Below are 20053 nucleotides of genomic sequence, written 5' to 3' on the forward strand. Positions count from 1 at the left end.
TTAAAACCATTTTCAGGTGTCAGGGAACCCTTGCATGAAATATAGGTACCATATATACTCGGCTATAAAACCTAATGTATAAGTCGAAGGCAGGTTATGGATTTAGATATGACCCGTGGATAACTTGACTCAGGTTTTGGGGGTCACTTTTTTGTCTAAAATGTCTAGACGTATACATGAGTGTATACAGTATTATCTAAAACTCAAGTTAGGCCTGTTCCAGACTGCCAAAATAAAGCTGCTTCGGGTCTCTTTGGAGGTATGCTGTTTAAATGACGCATGGGTCCTAAGAGTCCGGAGGTCGCGCCAAAGCCACACTCCATTCCTAAGCACCGGAGTGCGGCTTTGGTGCAGCTTCCGGATTCTTGGGACCCATGCATCATTTAAACAGCATACCTCCAAAGAGACCCAAAGCAGCTTTATTTTGGCAGTCTGTAACAGGCCTTAGTTTGTATATGTGTGCATTTTCAGTCACTATATCTCACCAACTCCTTAGCAATGCTTTGCAGAAACTCTGGTTTATACTGAGATCCTGCTTTGAGCGTTATATGTATGGGAAGAAGTGTATAAATGGACCTATTTCAGTTTAACTATTTGTTCATATCCTCTTAGAAAACCCTTTTTTCCCCCTTCCGCCGCCCCAACAACTTTAGCCATAGAGGCCACCGGTGTAACTCTGGATGTGTTTGCTGCTTATATGCATTAATCTGGATCAACTCCGGGCTGTTGTGTTTCTCTTATATGCCTTGTCTAGACTAAGGATAAAGAGTTACGTTTCCAGCAGGCTGTATAATGGCAATTGAAAGCTCCACTTACCAGCGTGGCAGGTTGTATTTTATTTACGACCGGTTTAACTAAGGCTGACAGCTCCACTACCCTGTAACAATAACTTTGCATTTATATATTGTTTTAGAGCTTCAGAGTTTTCCTGTGTTTTCTTCCAACAGGCATTTATAATAAGAGCAGAAACCCTTTGGCCTTCCAGGTGTTTTGGACTTCAGCTCCCAGAAGTCCCAGCTACCATTGTAAGGGATTGTGGGAATTGCTGGACAAAGCATCTGGGGAAGGTCAAAAGCTCCTCGCCTGCTTTATGGTAACTCTGAAACAGGGGCGTTCATTGGTTTTTACCTTCTTACAGAGAGATCTTTCTGTCGCTTTCATAACATCTGTGTTAGCCTTTTCCAACTGGGTATGTTCCAGATCTGTTGGACTTGAATTCCCATCATCCTCGGATATTTTGGCCGGGAACGGTGGGGATGGAAATGCAACATATCAGGAGGGTGTCTCATTGGGAAAGGTAGTGTTTAACTACAAGGCGTTTGTATGTAGAGAGATCTTGTAGCACCTTTGAGACTCGCTGAAAGAAAGAAGTTGGCAGCCTGAGCTTTCGTAGACTTGAGTCTACAGTCTATGAAAGCTCATGTTGCCATCTTCTTTCGTTCAGTGAGTCTCAATGGTGCTACAGGAAAGAAGTTGTCAGCCTGAGCTTTCGCGGACTTCAATCTACAGTCTACCAAAGCTCATGTTGCCAACTTCTTTCGTTCAGTGAGTCTCAAAGGTGCTACAAGATCTCTCTGTATACTCACTCCACAGACTAACACAGCTATATCTTTGAATTAAAAGGCATTTGTTAAAAAAGAGAACCATGAAGTAGCCTTGTGTGTCCAAGAGGAATTGTACTTTCCAAATTGCTGTCCTGGATCCAAGATGGCAAGATCATTTTAGCCATGGAAATGTACGTCAACAACATTCTCTAAAAATAATGGCATATATAGTCCGCTTTGCCAAAGCGGGGTCCATAGTCCAACTGGGCATGTACACAGCGCATTGTACACTCCAGTAACAATTTGGATCCCGGTCTTTTTCTGTAACACTGAGGTCTAGAAACCTGGAGGGAGATGGCAGGTGATATCAAGGGTCTCTGCTGATCTATAACTCCTAGTGTTCCAAGTTGGTAAGCTTCAATGCACCACTAGTTAACAATGGAGACCTTTAATTCCCTACCAGAGTTCTTGGATTCTTCACTGGTAAGAAAACACAAAAACAGAAACCCTTTGCTGTTCATTTCCCCTCCGTGCCACAAACACACAGAGAGAGCAATAAATACCACATTTATTATTTTCAGACATCCCCCTCCAACCCCAATTTTTTCTCTTTCAGACTCGGTTCACGAGGGATCAGTCTTGGAGTCTGACTCATTGGGCCAAAACACTTGTTGGAGGGGAACTAGTTGACAGATGACTTTAAAATGGCTGACTGTGGGGTTTTTTTAATAATGCATTTCTTACAGAAGACGTCTGTTGGCTGTTTCTAATCTGGGGATAAAAAGGAGCGCAGTTGGGCAGGCTCTGTTGTTTGTCTGGGACGTTGTCTAGCCCAGATCTCCCTAATTTCTGTTTTTCATAAATTTATGGGCTGTGGCGCAAATATCCTTGGGCACAAGATTGTGAAAAATTGGATGGAGAGGGTATATATTGGAGAGTATATAAGGAGGCCCTTGCCAAATCAGAATAAAGGTTGGCCAAGGGTAGCTGTAGGCTTAATTTTCTCAGGGGTCATCCGTCAGGGGTCACTTGGCAGCCATGGGTCAAGCTAGCAGTGGACATAGGGCCAGAACTCAAAGCAGGGATGCCCACCCATTTACTCCTCTCATACTATTTTTTGTTTCTCTTTGCCACCATTTTCTCCTTCCTACCCTGCTTCCCCCTCTCTGTCACCCCTTCTCTTTTTCTTCCTCCTGCCATACCTTTTCTCTCCATCATCCTTTATTCTTTTCTGCCACTTTCTGTCTGCAATCTTGCCCTCTCTCTCTGACACCTCTCTTTCACTTTCTTCCTCTTAACCATTCGCCTCTCTTCTCTCTTTTCTCACTTTTGTCACCCTTTTCTCTCTTCTGTCTCATCCTCTCTCTATTTCTGCCATCCTTTCTTCTGCCCTGCTCTTTTCCTTTTGCCATTTTCCTTAATTTTCTGCTACTTTCTCCCTCCTGCCATGCTCCTCTCTCTCTCTCTCTCTCTGTGCCATCCTCTCTTTTGCCACCTCCTTCTTAACATGTCTCTTTCTCTCGGCCATCCTTTCTCCCTCCATTTTCTCCCACCTTCTCCACCTCTTTTCTTTCTTTCTTTCTTTCTTTCTTTCTTTCTTTCTTTCACCTTCATCTTTTTTCCCCTTCTGCCACCCTTTTCTTTCTCATTTCTCTAACATCTCTCCATCCTTTCCTCTCTCTACTGTCCTCTTTCTTTCTCTCCTTTGCTCTGCCATTCTTTTCTCTCTCTCTCTAGATTCCACCTAAACATTCGGAAGAACCTCCTGACAGTAAGCTCTTTGTTAGTGGAAGATACTGCCTTGGAGGAAGGCAGAGTCTCCTTCTTTGGAGGTCTTTAAATAGAGGCTGAATGGCCATTTGTCAGGGGTCCTTTGATTGTGTATTCCTGCATGGCATGCAGTTGGATTGGATAGCCCTTAAGGTCCCTTCCAAATCTGATTCTCCTTTATCCTTACCTAGCAAGGTGCAAAACAGATCATTCTTGCAGTGGCCTGAACTTGTGGCTTGTGAGGGATAGTTGAAACTAGGCAAAGGGCTACATACGTTCAGGCAAATGTTCTGATGTGGTCTTAGGTTACCCACCTCATCCCATGGTTGCCAGTCAGATGCCTGTGGTTAAAAGCAGGCCATGAGGGCAACATCCCTCCTCTGCTTTTGCTCCCCATCAGAGATAAACTGCTGTTGAACGTAGAGGTTCAATTGATAAGGTCTTCTCCCTAACAGTTGGTGATAGCCATAACTTCCTTGATGAATTTGTCCAGTCCCCAATGGCTGTTTATCATTAACCCAAGCTAAAGAAGTTCTGCATCTCATCTTCCTCTTCTTTTTCTTTAAATTTGCAGATTCCAAACCCTCTCTTCGACTTGGCGGGAATAACATGCGGTCACTTCCTGGTTCCCTTTTGGACTTTCTTCGGTGCCACCCTGATTGGAAAAGCAATAATCAAGATGCACATCCAGGTAATTTCCGCTCGCCCATCTTATGAGATCTCCATGGATGCTGCCCTCCCAGAGATGTTTCAGTCACATCACAAGTCCAGTCACATGATGTGGACCGAACCAGGGGTCTTGTCCACCATGAATCTGTTCTTTGGCACATTCTCCGTTGGAGCTGGAGAGGTGACGGCTGTTCTTCCCTGGCACACATAACCATTACACATAAGTTCCCTGTCAATTGGCAGGGGTTGGGTTAATGTTGGGCACTGCTTGGAATGCACCAGCGACGTCACCACCAGGCATGTACTTTTCTATTTCCCCTGCCTCCTGGGAGGTAGCATAATGGCAAAAAGCACCAAATACGTGGGCCAGGAAATTCCTGGTTTAAATATTGACCTTGCCATGAAGTCAGCTAAGTGTCACCCCTTCTCTGTCTGCCTGATAGGGAACAATAATATTGTTTCAGGGTCTTTGTAACAGTTGCTGGAACATTTGTATGAATACTTTGGGCAATGGTGTAGTAGACCCAAGGCTTCTAAGACTGAAGTCCTATGACTTTATTATTATTATTTGCAGAGGTGTTGATGGTGTCTATCACTCTGCTCTGGTACTTGCTATCATCCTCACAGTAGCTGGAATCGGGGATGGGAGTTCTCTATTAGTATATAGCAGAGCAGAGACCCAGTGTGGTGTAGTGCTTCCTGTAGATCATAATATCAATGAGTGTTTTAGGAAATGCCACTTTTGAAGATTTACAGTGAAATTCCCGATCCTCCATGCCAAACAGCAAGCCTACGCACTCATCCCCAGTAGTCCGTTTTACTGTTGCTTTTAATTGCCCTTTTAATCTGCGCCACAAAAATCATGTCCTAAGTATTTGTAGCAAACTCGCTTTTTTTTTTTTTTGAGTGTTAGATCTCTATCTAACCAAAACGGCATGTCTGTCCACAACAACCAGGCTTGAGGCAACTCCCAGGTTTGCAACTTGGAGACTGGGGTAACCAAGCAAGCCTACCATTAGAAAGAGCAAGGTATTACTGCCTTGGACAAAAGGTTTTGGGACACTTGACATAGCAGCAAGTGGGAGAGATGGCCAAAGGCTGCTGGTTTCTCTGTAAATCTGATAGAATAGCCCTGCTTCCCTTCTTTTCCGTCTGCTGCGGTCTGATGGAAGGGACCTTGACATCAGGACTGGATGAACTATAAAAGCAAACGGGTTAACAAAACAACAGGAGGTGTGATTCATTGCCTTGGATCACAGGCTGTAATTCTGCAATGTTTTGGTTTCCCCTTCAGTTGACTAATGGTGGTTGTTATTGTTGTTCTTACAGAAACTTTTTGTGATCATTACATTCAGCAAACACATAGTGGAGCAGATGGTGTCTTTAATCGGGTGAGTAACTTTATCGATTTCCCCTGCCCAGCTGTAGTGCAAGTCATGGGCTGACCAAGTGACACTGTCCATGTTAAGAGAGCTTTGCTACCGAAGAAAGGAAGGGGAGTAAAGTGAGAAGGGAATCACTCTGGATTCTTCGCGATGCACTTGCTCTTTCCTTTGTGTCTTTTAAAAAGGAAACTTCGTGTTAATCTTCAAAGGCAAACTGTGAAACATTCGCATGATACCAAAGTTGAACACTATGCAGTTGTGTCAGTGGTGTACCACTATAAGTTCCACTGGGATCTGTAGTACTTAGGGGCTGCCACAGTGTCATCAGAAGGGACTGATTTAGTTTAATTCTATAAGTAGGCAGACATTCATGATACCTTTTGAACTATAGTTCTTGATACTTTTTGAATTGTAGTTCAGAGGAGTGGGCTAGAGCTTTTTGGCAGAGAATTTGGAGGACCTCTCCGAACTACAAATCCCAGAATTCCTTCCAGTGGTGCTGAAACAATTAAATTAATATGACTAAACTAATAGCTGTGCAGCATGGATGGACCAGGTAACCCTATAACGAAATGGCAAGTGAAGGGGCATAGCAGTGAACTCTGTTTAAGTGCGATTAGCATTCATTTCAATGGGATTTACGTCCAAGAAAATGCAGCCTGGATTCAGTGTTCATTCATCCACTTCAACAGGAAAGTAGCCCTGGGCTTTAAATGCTGCTTACCAGACCCATAGCACTAGGATTGAACAATTTGAACAGAAAAAAGGATGTATTGGTTAGATGTTGAAACCAGAGCTTGCAAAAGGTGGAACTCAAGCTCCCAAATCCCCCAGACAGAAATGGTGTGTGTTTCTGGGAGTCATCATCCAAAAAGTAACTATCTTGAGCTGCAGTTTAGACTTCTGCAGTGTCCATATAATGTCTGAAATACAAAGCTCCCGTTTAGAAGGGAATTCAGCACATGATTATGGAATGGGTTAGGAAATGTCACATCAGCGCAACGGGGGCAGAGCATGAAAGAGTTACTGGGATCCTGGGAGTTGAGGTGCCAAAACAGGGAGAGAAAGAGAGAGATTCCCCTCCCCATGAGCGTCCATCTGTGCTAGGAAGTGATTCAGACTTGTTTTAAAACTAAGAATTTATTGACTCTTACCGGCAGGAAATAGAGCGAGGCTGCAGATAACAGGCATGTAATTGTTGTTCTTTTCAAATATCTTTTAGGCTTGGGTCCTGTGCGTACCGTCCCTGTTTTGAAAGAGACAATGGCATACCGTACACACAAATGATTGAATTATTATTCTTATTTCATTGGTAAAGGAATGTCTACTCCTAAATGTGTTGACTGGAGAACAACTGGGTGTAACCCTCTCAATAAATCATGAGCTACTTTAACTTAGAAGCGACACGGCACACTGTCTGGCGTCTGGGGAGAATTAACATCCCCATTACTTCCCAGTATATGTGTGTGGTTTTTTCCTGGATGTAGCCATAGTGGCTTTTTGCTCTTGAGTTTGGTTCTTCTGGGGCTAGGAGAAGAGCGTCTGCATTGCGGACTAGATCCAGGAGGTGAACCCAAGGTAATAAACCAAAACTGGAGGGAGAAGAAAGTGTGGAATTCCCCATCCATGGCTTTAAAAGGGGACTGGACTTGTTCTTTGAGGATAGCTACTAGTAGTGGCTACTGCTAGTCACGATGGTGGCTAGACGCTACCTCCAGTATCTGAGGCAGCATGACCTTGCTCTTGTTGGGGAACATGTTTTTTGTGGGTTTTCAGGCTCTGTGCCCATGTTCTAGAAGAGTTTATTCCTGATATTTCGCCAGCATCTGTGGCTGGCATCTTCAGAGAATGCTGGCATGGAAGAGAGTTAGGGATGGATGGATAGATAGATAGAGAGATAGATAGAGATAGAGATAGAGATAGAGATAGAAAGGCCTCTCTCTTTCTTCATCCTAGATACCCCAATGGAAAGCCTATAAGGAGGATATGAGCATGAATTCATAGAGATATATATGAATCCATGCTCATATCCTCCTTATAGGCTTTCCATTGGGGTATCTAGGATGAAGAGAGAGGCCTTTATTTAAGAAGCAGGAACCTTCCTTCCTACCTGTAGATCAAAGATCATTCTATATAACTTTGGGGTTTCTCCAATCAGTTTCCCAAACCCTAGGGAACCTTACAAAGAGGTTGTAGGATTCCGCAAGAGATTGTGATTGAGAATATAGTATATATATATAGTATATATATATTCACAGTGTGCACGCCACGTATAATAAATTTGAATTCAGGGTCCCAAAAGACCTGAAAGGATTTCAAAATTTCCTCCAAGGTAAAAAAAAAAAAAAGTTTAGAAAAGACTAAGGTCAACTTGTCGTGTCTGTATGTAGAGAGATCGGTAGCACCTTTTGAGACTAACTGAAAGAAAGAGTTGCAGTTGACTTTCCTATACTTCAGTCGACTTCCGTCCTCAGATGCGTTTTTCGCTGATATGGTTGGGAAGGGTTGAGAGAAGGAACAGATTTTGAGGAACCTTAAGAGCAGCAAGTGCGAAGACATGAGAGCTGGCTCTAGGTTTTGGAATGCCTCGTAAATAAGAGGACACCAAAGTGCCCTCCCTTTCCACCAGATCGCCAGTTGGTCCATTGATAGGCGTCTTCGCTTCTCTGCTGCCTAAACGTGTTCCTCTGGGCTTTACTAGTCCTACACTACACCTCCTTTCCTTGCTTTCTTTTGTCGCTTTCCCCCTCTCCTCTGCCTTTTCTTCTTTCCTCGCGCTCATATCGATAAACGCATTTATCGAGTAGCATTTATATCGAGTCTACATCTTTATAAAGCGGCTTATGTAGCTACACCATGGCCATGGTCCATTGGGGGAATGGGGGTGGCCTCAGCGCCCAAAATGTTAAGTGCCGTGTCTCACTGCGTGGACCATGGGCCAGTATTATTTAAAAAGACAAGAGTCCGTTGCACTTAAACTCACAAGCGTAAAAAGGGTGCGGCACAAAAAAATGGGAAAGGGAGATGTGGATGCAAGTGGAAAACAAGAAGGGTGAACCATAGTCAGTGATGGCGAACCAGCAGGGCGGTGCCAAGGTGGCCACTCAGGCCCTCTCTGTGGCACGTTGTTCCTCGCCTCAAGCAAGAGTTTGCCAGAGTTTGTTACTGAAAGCCAGAGGGACAGGCACTTTGCAATAAGTAAGTGGGGTCTGGGGTGCAAGTTTGGGCACTCGTCTGTAAAAGTTCACCATCACTGCCATGAGGTTCTGTAGTGGATGAGGTTCCTCCACTTGGTTACATTAGGAGAGAGGCAAAGTCGGATGGAGTTTTGATTCCTCAGGAGGCTGATGTTCATTTCAATTATTCTTCTCTTCCCAAAGTCCTTCTGTCCTCAAGTTTACTCGAGTCTTCCTTGGTTCAGGAGACAAAGCGCGTCTGGTCAAACACACAGCCATACTCATTGTCCTACAGGCAGCAGGTCGCCGAACTTTGGGTCCCTCTAAGCTTTCGACTTCACTCCGAAGCCCATCCAATCTTGTCCAACAGCGGAATTCTGGGAGCTTAAGTCCAGAATATCTGAGGGCAAAATTTGAGTCACCAGATGCCCTTATCACACAGGGGCAGCCGTGCCAACCATTTGAACTGCCCCTACGGAAACGTACGGTGGCCCATATATCGGAGACAATGTTGAGGGTCTTTCGTTTCATTAGATGTTCATAATTTATATCCGTGATTTATACTTCTGGCATGTTCTGAGGAAAGGGGGAAATCTTGGGCTCGAGGATTACTTGGCGGCATCGAAAGTCTGGAAATAAGCGCTACTCGAAGGATGTAAACTGGACATGGTAGCGCAAGAACAAGGAGTCGGAAAGGGAGGAAGTAACAGGCTTGAGGCTCGGCGTTTTGAACAAAGCGGGGTTTTTAATAACTCCGAGCGTCAAAACATCTTTGTGTCCGCTTCCAAAAAGGAAAAAAAAAGAAAGGGGGAAAAAAGGCACTTGTACAACACTTATAATGACTGTTTTGAAACAAGGTAACGTTCTCTGCTGAAGGGAGGTACTACTTTTTTCAAACAGAACTCAGTCCGGGGGAGCCCCAAACGAGTACGTTTTTCCCTCGTATTACTACGCAGTCGGCTTTCGGGACCGAATTCCCCGCTCCCTTATCCCTTGCCTTGTGGTCGTTTCAAAACCTTTGCTCGTTCAAGCAGGACGTTATTAAACAGTTGATTGCAGTCTTAACTTATGTCCTCCAGAGATGGGAAGATTTTCGAATGTCCCGATAACTGTCTGAACTTCTGCCATTTTTTTTCGCTTTTTCGTTTCCAAAAATGCGGTCTCTGACGTTACCTCTCATCAATCTCGCTCCGCGTTCGCATATGAAACATTGTGGACCTCATTAACTTAGAATCAAAATATATTAGTCACTAAGAAAAATTCAAAACATAACATGCCTTTCCCCCCCTGCCCCTCTTTGTCACAACAAACTAGTATCAATATCAATCCTCTGAAGACTTTAAAACTGTTCCCATTTGGACAAAGTAAAACTGGGTACTTGATTGCATTCATTTTGCCTAGTTTTACTTTGTCCGAGTGTGGAACATTTTAAAGCTTAGAGGATTGAACTAAAGGATTTAACTCGTACGTGGCCCAGAACCCCAATCTTAATTCATTAGTTTTTTGCAGAAAGTGTCTAATCTAACATAATAAATTCAGTTTAATAATAATAATCCAAAACTGGTTTCCATTTTTGAAAATTTAAAACATTAAAACCTCTCTTTCAGCAAAAGGTAGAGGTAAAACAATTATTCTTAACAATTCTGACAATCTAAAAGTTTTTAACAAAAAATGGATGGAGTAAGGAAGGAGTGGAGTGGCATGAATGAATTAAGTATTTGGATGTAGGAATGAAGGAAGGAAAAGGGCACATACTTGTGGTGACTCTGATCTAAAGAGTTTACCATAGGATTACTCCCCTTAAGTATGTTTGAATATCTGTTATTACATACTTGCAACCACAAAAGCTTAGGCCTGTTACAGGCGGCCTAAAATAAAGTCTGCTTCGGTCTCTATTTTGGAGTAATGCTAATTTTAAATGATGTCAATGCAACCCTAAGAATCACATAAGCTGCACAAGCTTCACTCCATGTGCTTAGAATGATGTTGCTTTGCGGCTGACCTCCAGACTCTTAGGACCAATGGCTTCAATTTAAACAGCACTACCCTCAAAGAGACCCTAAGCACTTTAATTTTGGCAGTCTGTAACAGGCCTTAGTTACTCAATTTACTAATTTAAATGTTATGTGATAAAAACTCCACATAGGGTCGAAATGTTTCCCGAAGCAACAAAGAATTTGCTTTATCTTTCCGTATGCTTTCATCAGACTTTCCCGACTTCACTGCCCTTGCGCAAATGCCTCGCTTTTATATTTCCACATCACCTTTAATTTCCAACCTACTTGCGGCAACATGCATTTAAAAATCAACACAACACACAGGCAACACATACTATTTTATTTTCCCTTTCATTGCCTGCAACTGCACAAGAACAACACAGATTTTGGGCATCCGTTCTGTAATGGTTGTCATTTCCCTCCGGTTACATAAAAGTGAATGTATTTGTTTCCAGCCGCGCAAAATCCAAAATTAAAATGCCATAGACCTTTGTTATCCTGTGGCTGCCCACCCTACAACCTCACCAGATGAAATTGTTGTTTTCAAAATTGGTGATGAATTGCATACATTTTTTCTTCAAGTTGGACGTAATTGTTTTTTTTCTCCATTTAAGTCAGCAGATTTAATTTAACCAGTGCTTTTAATGGTTTTTTGTAGTGTTGTGTTATACCTTTTTGTTTTTCTGCCATCAGCACATGACTTGTATGAAAATCAAAGAGTTAATTCACTTTTTAAGACTAGTGAATTTGACCAAGGAAATAATGTTTTTCTAGCAAAGGGTTTAAGAGATTTTTCCAGTGACATAAAGCATAGGTGTTTGATAGCTTGTACCACTGTGTGCGGCACCCATGTCAAGATCTCCCCATCCCTGGGATATAATGCATTTCTAAGTGCTTAGTTTTTTGAGAGAAGAATGAATATTCTATTTCCAACTGTTTAAGATTTCCAAAACAGGGGAATTTCAATCCTATTATTAACTATTCAACAAAGGTTTGTGTGATGTTAGGCAGAGGAGCTTGTGGCACCCTTGGATGGAAACATCCCACACAAATGCCTTAGGTACATTTCCATAAATATCTCCGGGATAGGATTTTTTGTTTAGCTGCCATGGATTTGGGCAGAACTGTGGTCTATCAAACACCAGTATAAACCTTATTCTTGGCCTGTTTACAGACTGCCGAAAATAAAGCTTGCTTTGGGTCTCTTTGGAGGTATGCTATTTAAAAAATGATGCATGGGTCCTAAGAGTCCGAAGAGTCGCACCAAGCCAACACTCATTCCTAACACCAGAGTGCACTTTGGTGTCAGATTCCGGATTCTTATGAGCATGCATGCATTATAAACAGCATACTCCAAAGAGAACAAAAGCACTTTATTTTGGCAGTATGTTAACAGCCCCTATGTCTTGTGGTTATTTGTCTATCTCAGTGATTTCCCAAACTCTGGTCCTTCAGGTTTTTGGACTTCAGCTTCAGAACATCAACCAGCTTGGCCAATGGGTCTGGGATTCTGGGAGCTGAAGCCCAAAACATCATGGATAACCAAAGTTTGGGAATCAGTGGTCTATCCACACAGAGACAACACAAAAAAAAAAATGAACAATTTCTCATGGAAAAGGTATTATTACTCCAGAGTGAAATAAATTCCTTGAACAAGAAGATACTAATCCCATCTTTATCCAAAATCTACCCATTTGGCATAGTTTCCTTTCTCTCTTTCTACTTCGCTCACCTTCCTCTAACATTATTGTCTTTTTTTGCGAATTAATCTATTCTTTGCCGAGAGCATAACAGCCTCAATGCAGCATACAAAGGGCTCTTTAGTATCACCTTTGAGACTCATTTGAAAAAAGAAATTGTAGCATGAACTTTTGTAGACTTCAGCCTACTTTCTCAGATGCATGTGGGAAGGAATGGCTGAAAGTCCTACGAAAGACGCATGCTACCAATTTCTTTCAGTTAGTCTCAAAGTGCTGCAAGATTCCTTTGAATACCGATTTTTCCAGACTATGTCCTTTGAATTTTTATAGCCTCAGTTTAGTCACCTTGGCTTCACTAGGAGATCAAGTTCAGAATTGATCTGCTCATAAGCACCCAATTCTTGTCTTTCTGAATTAAAACCTGTTAAAACATAAAACCTTTGAAGTGGTTGGATGTGAGAGAAGGACCTTCCCAGACTCTCTCGCAAATTCATATGGGAGAATAGTGTCATTCAAACAACATTTCAAATAAGACTATAGGGCTTCGGGAGTCTAAGTCCAAAATGTATGGTTCCCCCCCCAAAAAAAGGTTGTCCACCTCACCATAAACCATAGCATATTTGCATGAGCTCTAAGAATTAACTTTCAAGCATCTGAACCTCTTTGAAAAGCAAAGGAAGATTTAAAAAACAAGAATGTCTATCATATTAACTGCATTTGTCTTAATGTGTTGATTAGAATGGATAAAAATGAAGCGATCGTTAAAATCTCCCGAAGTTTAAATGTTCAGAAATCTTGCATAATGAAGCTCTCTCGTCCCATAATCCTCCTCCCTCCCCCCCAAATACTTTTAAACCCGAGGAATATTAAACTCCTGAATGCCACCCTTCGCACAATAAAGTGAGCCTGACATAAGGGAGAGAGACAAGTTAACAGGCTTGTTTTAGGCTTGAAAAGAAGCACAGATTCAAAGGAAATTCTGAGATGTTGTAGTCTTTTAAAGTCCTTTAAACATAAACGATCACAACAGCGCTGGTAATTGTGGGGTTTGGGAAAAGAAGAGGGAGCAAAAAAGATGTACATGAAGGAACCAGCATTAAACCATCAAGGCTTTGAAAGCACTCTGTTTTTTTACAAGGCATGCTCTTTGGAAGAATTACGTTTGAGCCTATAGAATAAACAGGCCAAATTCTAGCAACATAAGCCACCATCCTTCAGTGCTTGGGCACATAATCTTTTTCATGCACAAAGTCCAATCCTTGGCAATCTAATATATAATATAATAATAAATAATAATAAGAATAAATAATAATAATAAAATTATTTATATACTGACTCTATTATACTGCTATTCCATTTGAATCACACCGGTGTACACAAAATTGCAATGAGATACAATACAAATAAAAATTGCAACAATAATATAAAACTTGCAAACATGTGCACAGTATACATAAAAATCAACATTAAACCAAAGCCAAGCAATATACTCTAAGATGTTAATCATATAGGGGGGCCACACATAGTCTTGCACAGAGCAAGATCGTCTCTCCCACTCAAGATGTGCCCGGGGGGGGGGGGGCTCATTATCTTGCCAGGCCAGCATCGTCCTCTAGTACCCCCACTCAAGATGGTGGCCGGGGGGGGGGCTCTTATTCCTTGCAAGGCCAGGCATCGTCTTCTCCACCTCAAATGGTGGCCGGGGTGGGGGGCTCTAGTCTTGCCAGCCAGCCGCTCGTCTCTCCCCCTCAAGATGGTGGCCTGATCTCCATATATACCTATATACTATATACATATATAGATATAATATACAACACACCACCACAACACACACACACACACACACTATCTCCATATGTTAGGGCTTGGAAGGAATCATACACCAAATCTGGGACTTGGCATAACTGCATTTTGAGGGTAGACAGATCCAGTCCCAGTTTAAACACATGGTTTGACTGCGGTATAAAATAGATTTTCTGTTTTCCCCATCATCTAGCCCAGGAAACTCTTAAGGCCACACAACAACTATATTTTGTGATATTGGCATGTCCGAATTGGAGCGATCTCACGTCCAGAAGCCTCACCTAACTCATAGGTTTGTTGCGATGCTGGGAGCAAGAACAGAATTTCTCTCTCTCTCTCTCATCCCATTATCCCAGGCAAAAACACTTTTAGGTTGGATCAACTGAGTTGTTAACCAATTCGCCTGGTTGACAGCTATGTAGATCAGCCCAAGCTCTTTCTTGCTGCTTTGCTGATGCTTTTAAGATGCCAAAATGGAGGATAACTTCTCATTTTTGGGTGATGTTCTTCTGGCAAGTGACCTTGGTGAGAAAAGCGATAAGCAAGCTTCCTTCTGGATGGAGTCCAGCATTTCTGCTGCAGCCTAATCTATTCCGAGACTGTCTTGATCACAGCTTCGGGAGATTCTGGATTCGTTGTGAATCACCAGATGCTTTATGTCTTACCCTGGGATTGGTTGAACGTTGGGGAAACGGTGGCTCACTCCTCCCCGCACTCCTCCTTTTTAAGTGCTTTGGGAATCTTTTATCACTACAGGAAATGGACAGATCATTAAAAAGAAAATACTGACCATTAAAGCTGTTTACATCACTGTCTGGAGGTGTATTTGGTGGCGGAGGGGGGTTTAGTATGCAGAATGGGAAATAAACCGTTTCAAGGTTCATAGAGCCCAGGTGGAAAGGGTTTGGTGTGCCTTGGTGTGTAATCTGTGTGCGTGGGAGAGTTGCGATTTTGAGATACTAAAGGAAGTAAGTGCAGAAACCCTCTGCTTTAAGTTTCCCCTTCAGTTGGGTGCTTTCCCCTTACAAAGGGCTGTGGGTAAGAAGGCTGCTTTTGTGTGAAATTGCTTTAAATCAGCGGTAGAGGTTTTCACGGACGGCTTCCACGCCATCCCAATCCCTTTACCTATTCCAGTAACTTCATCCTGCGAGTAGCAAGGAGAAAGCTTAGACTCCCTTTGTGGAAATGTGGAGTAGAGGAAGGAGTTAACCATGACAGTGGTCCAAAACACACTGCAGAAATAATTCAGTTTGAGACTGGCTCAGTGCTAATGAATTCCAGGAACTGGAGTTCTCTGAGACCCTTAGCCTTGTCTATCAGAGAGCTCTGGTGCCACAAAAAATGTGGTGAAGTCTCCTTCTTTGGAGGCCTTTAAGCAGAGGCTGGATGGCCATCTGTTAGGGATGCTTTGATTGAGATTTCCTGCATGGCAGGGGGTTGGACTGGATGACCCTTGGGGTCTCTTCCAACTCTACGATTCCATGGTTCTATGATCCTCTATCACTGTTTTGGACCAATGGACACTATATCTTTTGTGAGATTGGGGGATGTGTGAATTGGGAGAGACCTTTGTTGTTGTTGGATGCCTTCAAGTCATTTTAGACTTATGGTAAACCTAAGATAAACCTGTCATGGGGTTTTCTTGGCACCTTTATTCAGAGTGGGATTTACCATTGCCATCCTATGGGGCTGAGAGAGCGTGACTTGCCCATGGTCAACCATTGCGTTTACATTGCCGCCCTGGGATTCAAACCCTGGTCTAAAGAGTCATGGTCCAACGTTCAAACCACTACACCATGCTTGCTCTTACCTCTCTCATAGGCTTATTAAATTCATAGCCATCTTAGTTTGGAAAATCAGTGTCCAAAGGGAACTCGAAACACCTTTGAAACTAACTGAAAGAAGGAAGCTAGAAGCTGAGGTTTCTTAGACTTGAGTCTACTTCCTCAGATGTTACAAGTTCCCTTTGCACACGCATAAGTATGTTGTGATGCTGCAAGGTCCGGCAGGGTATGTGTCTTTTCCCATCCAATTGCTGGTACCAAAACATTTCTGGATGAGAGCAACCGATCTGTTAGCTTCTGCCCCAGGTCAGGATTTTGATCCCCCAAACAGCCCAGTCCAGCTTAACTTAACCCACCACAACTTAAATTTGAATACAAAAAGACAACTCCCACAAAAAGTGAACAGCCTAAAGACCTCAAAGAGACATCGTTGAAAGATCTGGCTCCCCAGGACTGTTTTAAGTCTGGGTGCTTTTGACAGAGTCTGGTCCAGAGTAATTCAAACAGCCCTGTGGAGTCATTGGAAATACCATTGCGCCTTTGTTATGAGAGACACCCTGGAAACTTTGGGCAGAATGGTAGTGTTCGGATCTGTTTCCTGTAAGGCAAGAGAGCTGGGGAACAGGCTGGAAGCAGATGTCATGGCAGATGTGAGGTGGCTGTCCATAACATCAACCCTGTATGCTGGTGTCTCCCTGTTGCCTCTTGTATTGTCTAGACTAGAGCAATGGTTCCCAAACTTTGGTCCTCCAGGTGTTTTGGACTCCAGCTCCCATAAACCTCAGCCAGATTGGCCAAGAGTCAGGGATTCTGGGAGGTGAAGTCCAAAACATCTGGAGGACCAAGTTTGGGAACCTGTGGTCTATAGATATTCAGCATGACCTTACTTAAGTATCACGGAAGTGTGTCCATTGAGTGCCATAGGGCCACTGCACATGATAGCTTCACCGCAGTGTGACCATTGAGTTTCCTTGAAGCATAATGCTTAGCCTGATACCTTGAGTATCTCAGAAACATGACCACTGAGTGCCCTTGAGGAGTGATGGAGTATGTTAGGAGTACAGATTTGAATCTCCTATATCCAAAATACTTGGGACTATAAATTTTTAATTATTGGCCTGTTACAGACAGGCCAAAATAAAGCTGCTTCGAGTCACTTTGGAGGTATGGTATTTCAATGATGCATGCGTCCTAAGAGTCCAAAAGCCGCACCAAAGCCACACTCCAGTTCTAAGGACTGGAATGCAGCTTTGATGCGGCTTTTGGACTCTTAGGACGCATGCATCATTGAAATATCATACCTCCAAAGTGACTCGAAGCAGCTTTATTTTGGCCTGTCTGTAACAGGCCATTGTTTTGGATAATAATTCAAGGTGCTACAAGACCCCTCTACATACTGATTCCACAGACTAACATAGCTATGTGTTTGAATACTACTAATAGCAATAATAATATGAGGAAGTAGCCTGAAGTCTAGGAAAGCTCATGCTGCCAGCTTCTTTCTTTCAGCTAGCCTCAAACATGCTACAAGGTCTCTCTCTACATACTGATTCCCATACTATGTTTTCCTCTCCAAAATTGTAGGCATCGGGGCAGCTTTTGAACAGCCTTGTTTGTACAGTCTTCATTTCTAGAGCAGAGGATGCATGATTAAAAAGAGTGTATTCAGAGGCAGAGAGAGAAGGACTGTGAGTCAGCCTGAAATCACCCCCTAAATAAGGTGCCTTTCTGGAAAGCTTGATTGTATGGCTTTGCATAACATAGTGTTTACAGCTCGGTGGTATTCTTTCCATCCCTTCCTTCCTTCCTTCCTTTCTTCCTTCGAGGCAACCTGCTTCGACATTCCTCTTCTGTGATACAATCTGGCCACATCTAAGGGTTGGTGATCCTTTGACTCATTCAATCAAGAGCATTCATGTTCTGCAGCAAGATAGATAGATGGATCGATTGATCGATCGATCTGGAGTTGGGGGACATAATGCACGTTTTTCTTCAGCTCGCCAGCACTTGTTAAGTTGCTAACCCTCCGGACTCATGACTTAATCCTGTTGTTAGCTTGCACTAAAGTAGAATCAGAGAATCGTAGAGTTGGAAAGGACCTAAAGGGCCATCCAGTCCAACCCCATTCTGCCATGCAGGAAATCACAATCAAAGCATCCCCGACAGATGGCCATCCAGCCTCTGTTTAAAGACCTTTAAGGAAGGAGACTCCACTACAAAGTAGACCCATTGAATCAAGGGGCCTGTGTATTGACTCCCCTGCCATTCAGCAATGGATGGAACAGCCTCTAATAAAACAGATGCTAGCCTGTAATAGTGACAGCCTTATCCTCCATGATATGCACTGTGTTGTTGCTTTTAGATGGAAGGTTGTAGCTTTTCTATTTTGATCCACTCCAGGAGAGTCCCAAGTCCCAGACCCTCCCAAAAAGGCTGGAAAGATGTTTTAAAAATCAGCCAAAGATGGTGATAGTACCCCTAAAACAGCCTTAGCCTCCATAATATACTATGCATTGTCTTGTTGCTTTTAGATGGAAGGTTGTAGCTTTTAACTTCTATAAAAATCAGCCAAAGATGGTGATAGCACCCCTAAAACATGGCATTTGGGATCACTTCATCTCCCCAACCATCAACCAAAAGAGAAGCATGTAGTAGGCTACACTGGAAGGTAAGGCAAGATATTAATGTATCTAGTGTTTGAAACAGACAAGAACCAGAATGGCTTAGATTTAGAAACCATCACCACAAGTTATGGCATACAATTATTGCTTCTAAGTATTAAGTATTATAAGTACTATGCTTAACAATTCATGAATGCTTAGCTTTTGTTCGGATGGTGTTTGGGGCTGAGATTCCGAAAGGGTGATTATATTTGTGTTAACCACCATTTTGTCTGCAGTTTAAAAAACATCTGTATTAACTATTGAGCACATTAGATTTTGGAGGCAGTGGTATTATTTGCAGTCTGCAAGGACTGTAAATATCTCCCTTCCAGCCCTAATTTCTGATCCGTGCGACATTTAGAAATCTGTTTTGTGTTCAGAACTTCAGGCTAATACAAAAGGAAAGTATAAAGAGCATAGAGTGAGATATGTTGTGCTCAATGTGCATTAAAATAATTTTACAACAGTAGGGAAAACATAATAGTTATTTAGATTTGAACCTTTGCAGCCTTTCACAGCAGTCTCTTTTGGTTGCTATTGCTGCAAATAAGCATTCCTAGGTTTCTGCCACTTAAAAAGTGGATCCAAATACAGATGCTAACAAAATAGATGCATCCTTTAGCATTGATTTTTATTTTACACATCACACAACAAAATAGAAAGCAAGCAAAATGTGAATTTATATTGGTTTTCATTGCTGGTTGGGCTGGGTTTTGTACCAGCCCCGAAGCACAAAAGTGTATCAAGAAACTTTCAATTGAAGTGGAAATATTCCAGAGTACTATAAAGTTTAAAATATTATGTTTGTTTGTTTCTATCCCCATTAATCTTCATAAATTAAAATTTGTGCAAACAATTGCTATAATCCTAGTCTTCAGCACATTTGGATTGTGACCCTACATTGTACTTTGGGTTGAAAACGGAGTTCAGCCCCAGTTTTCATATCTGGAACACAATACAACCAAGAACAGCTAAATAATATGGTTGAGGTTGCATCTTACCTGTGAGAAGATCCCATTGGACATAGTGGGGCTTACTTCTGAGTAAAGGTCTCTCGCTGAAGGTTAGAAGTGCTAAGGCTGCAATCCCATAGATATCTATTAGGTGTAGTTTCCATTGGACTCCATGAAACTCATTGCTAAGTAAACTTGTACAGGGTTTTATTATAAAACTAGGCGAGGAGTTGAATGCAAATATTCCTCTAGATTAACCACTCTTTGTCTAGATTTTATTTCTGTAATTGAACCATGATGATATTGAACCATGCCTTCATAAAATAAAATAGATCACCATCTTCATATTGCTATTGTTTTGCACTGAATTTGTTCTAAAGAGAATGCTTTACGGTCAGCAGTGGAGAATGTGCTTTTATACAACATATAGATATATTAAACATAGCTCTCATGAGAGCATAAAACATAAGTAAACTGTACATATGGTTATTAATATAGAATTTGTTCTAAAGGAAACGTTTTGAGGTCAACAGTGCATAATGTGTCTTTACACAAGATATAGAAATATTAGATATACCTCTCAGAAGAGCATAAAACATAAGTAAACTG

General features: G+C 42.3%; 1 protein-coding gene across 4 annotated transcripts in view; it reads left to right on the forward strand.

Annotated features, from left to right (window-relative positions):
* The window catches only part of VMP1 (vacuole membrane protein 1), a 97331-nt gene that overhangs the window by 61039 nt on the left and 16239 nt on the right, over positions 1 to 20053 (forward strand). For 3 of the 4 annotated variants that reach the window (XM_042442264.1, XM_042442266.1, XM_042442265.1), the window contains exons 9-10: positions 3889 to 4005; positions 5313 to 5374. In XM_042442264.1, the coding sequence (XP_042298198.1) occupies positions 3889 to 4005; positions 5313 to 5374 (179 nt within the window). Of the gene's footprint in view, positions 1 to 3888; positions 4006 to 5312; positions 5375 to 6590; positions 6744 to 20053 lie in introns of those variants that run through there. The other variant, XM_042442267.1, reaches the window with a different exon arrangement.

This window comes from Sceloporus undulatus, chromosome 11, assembly GCF_019175285.1.
Source record: "Sceloporus undulatus isolate JIND9_A2432 ecotype Alabama chromosome 11, SceUnd_v1.1, whole genome shotgun sequence".
NCBI lineage: Eukaryota > Metazoa > Chordata > Lepidosauria > Squamata > Phrynosomatidae > Sceloporus > Sceloporus undulatus.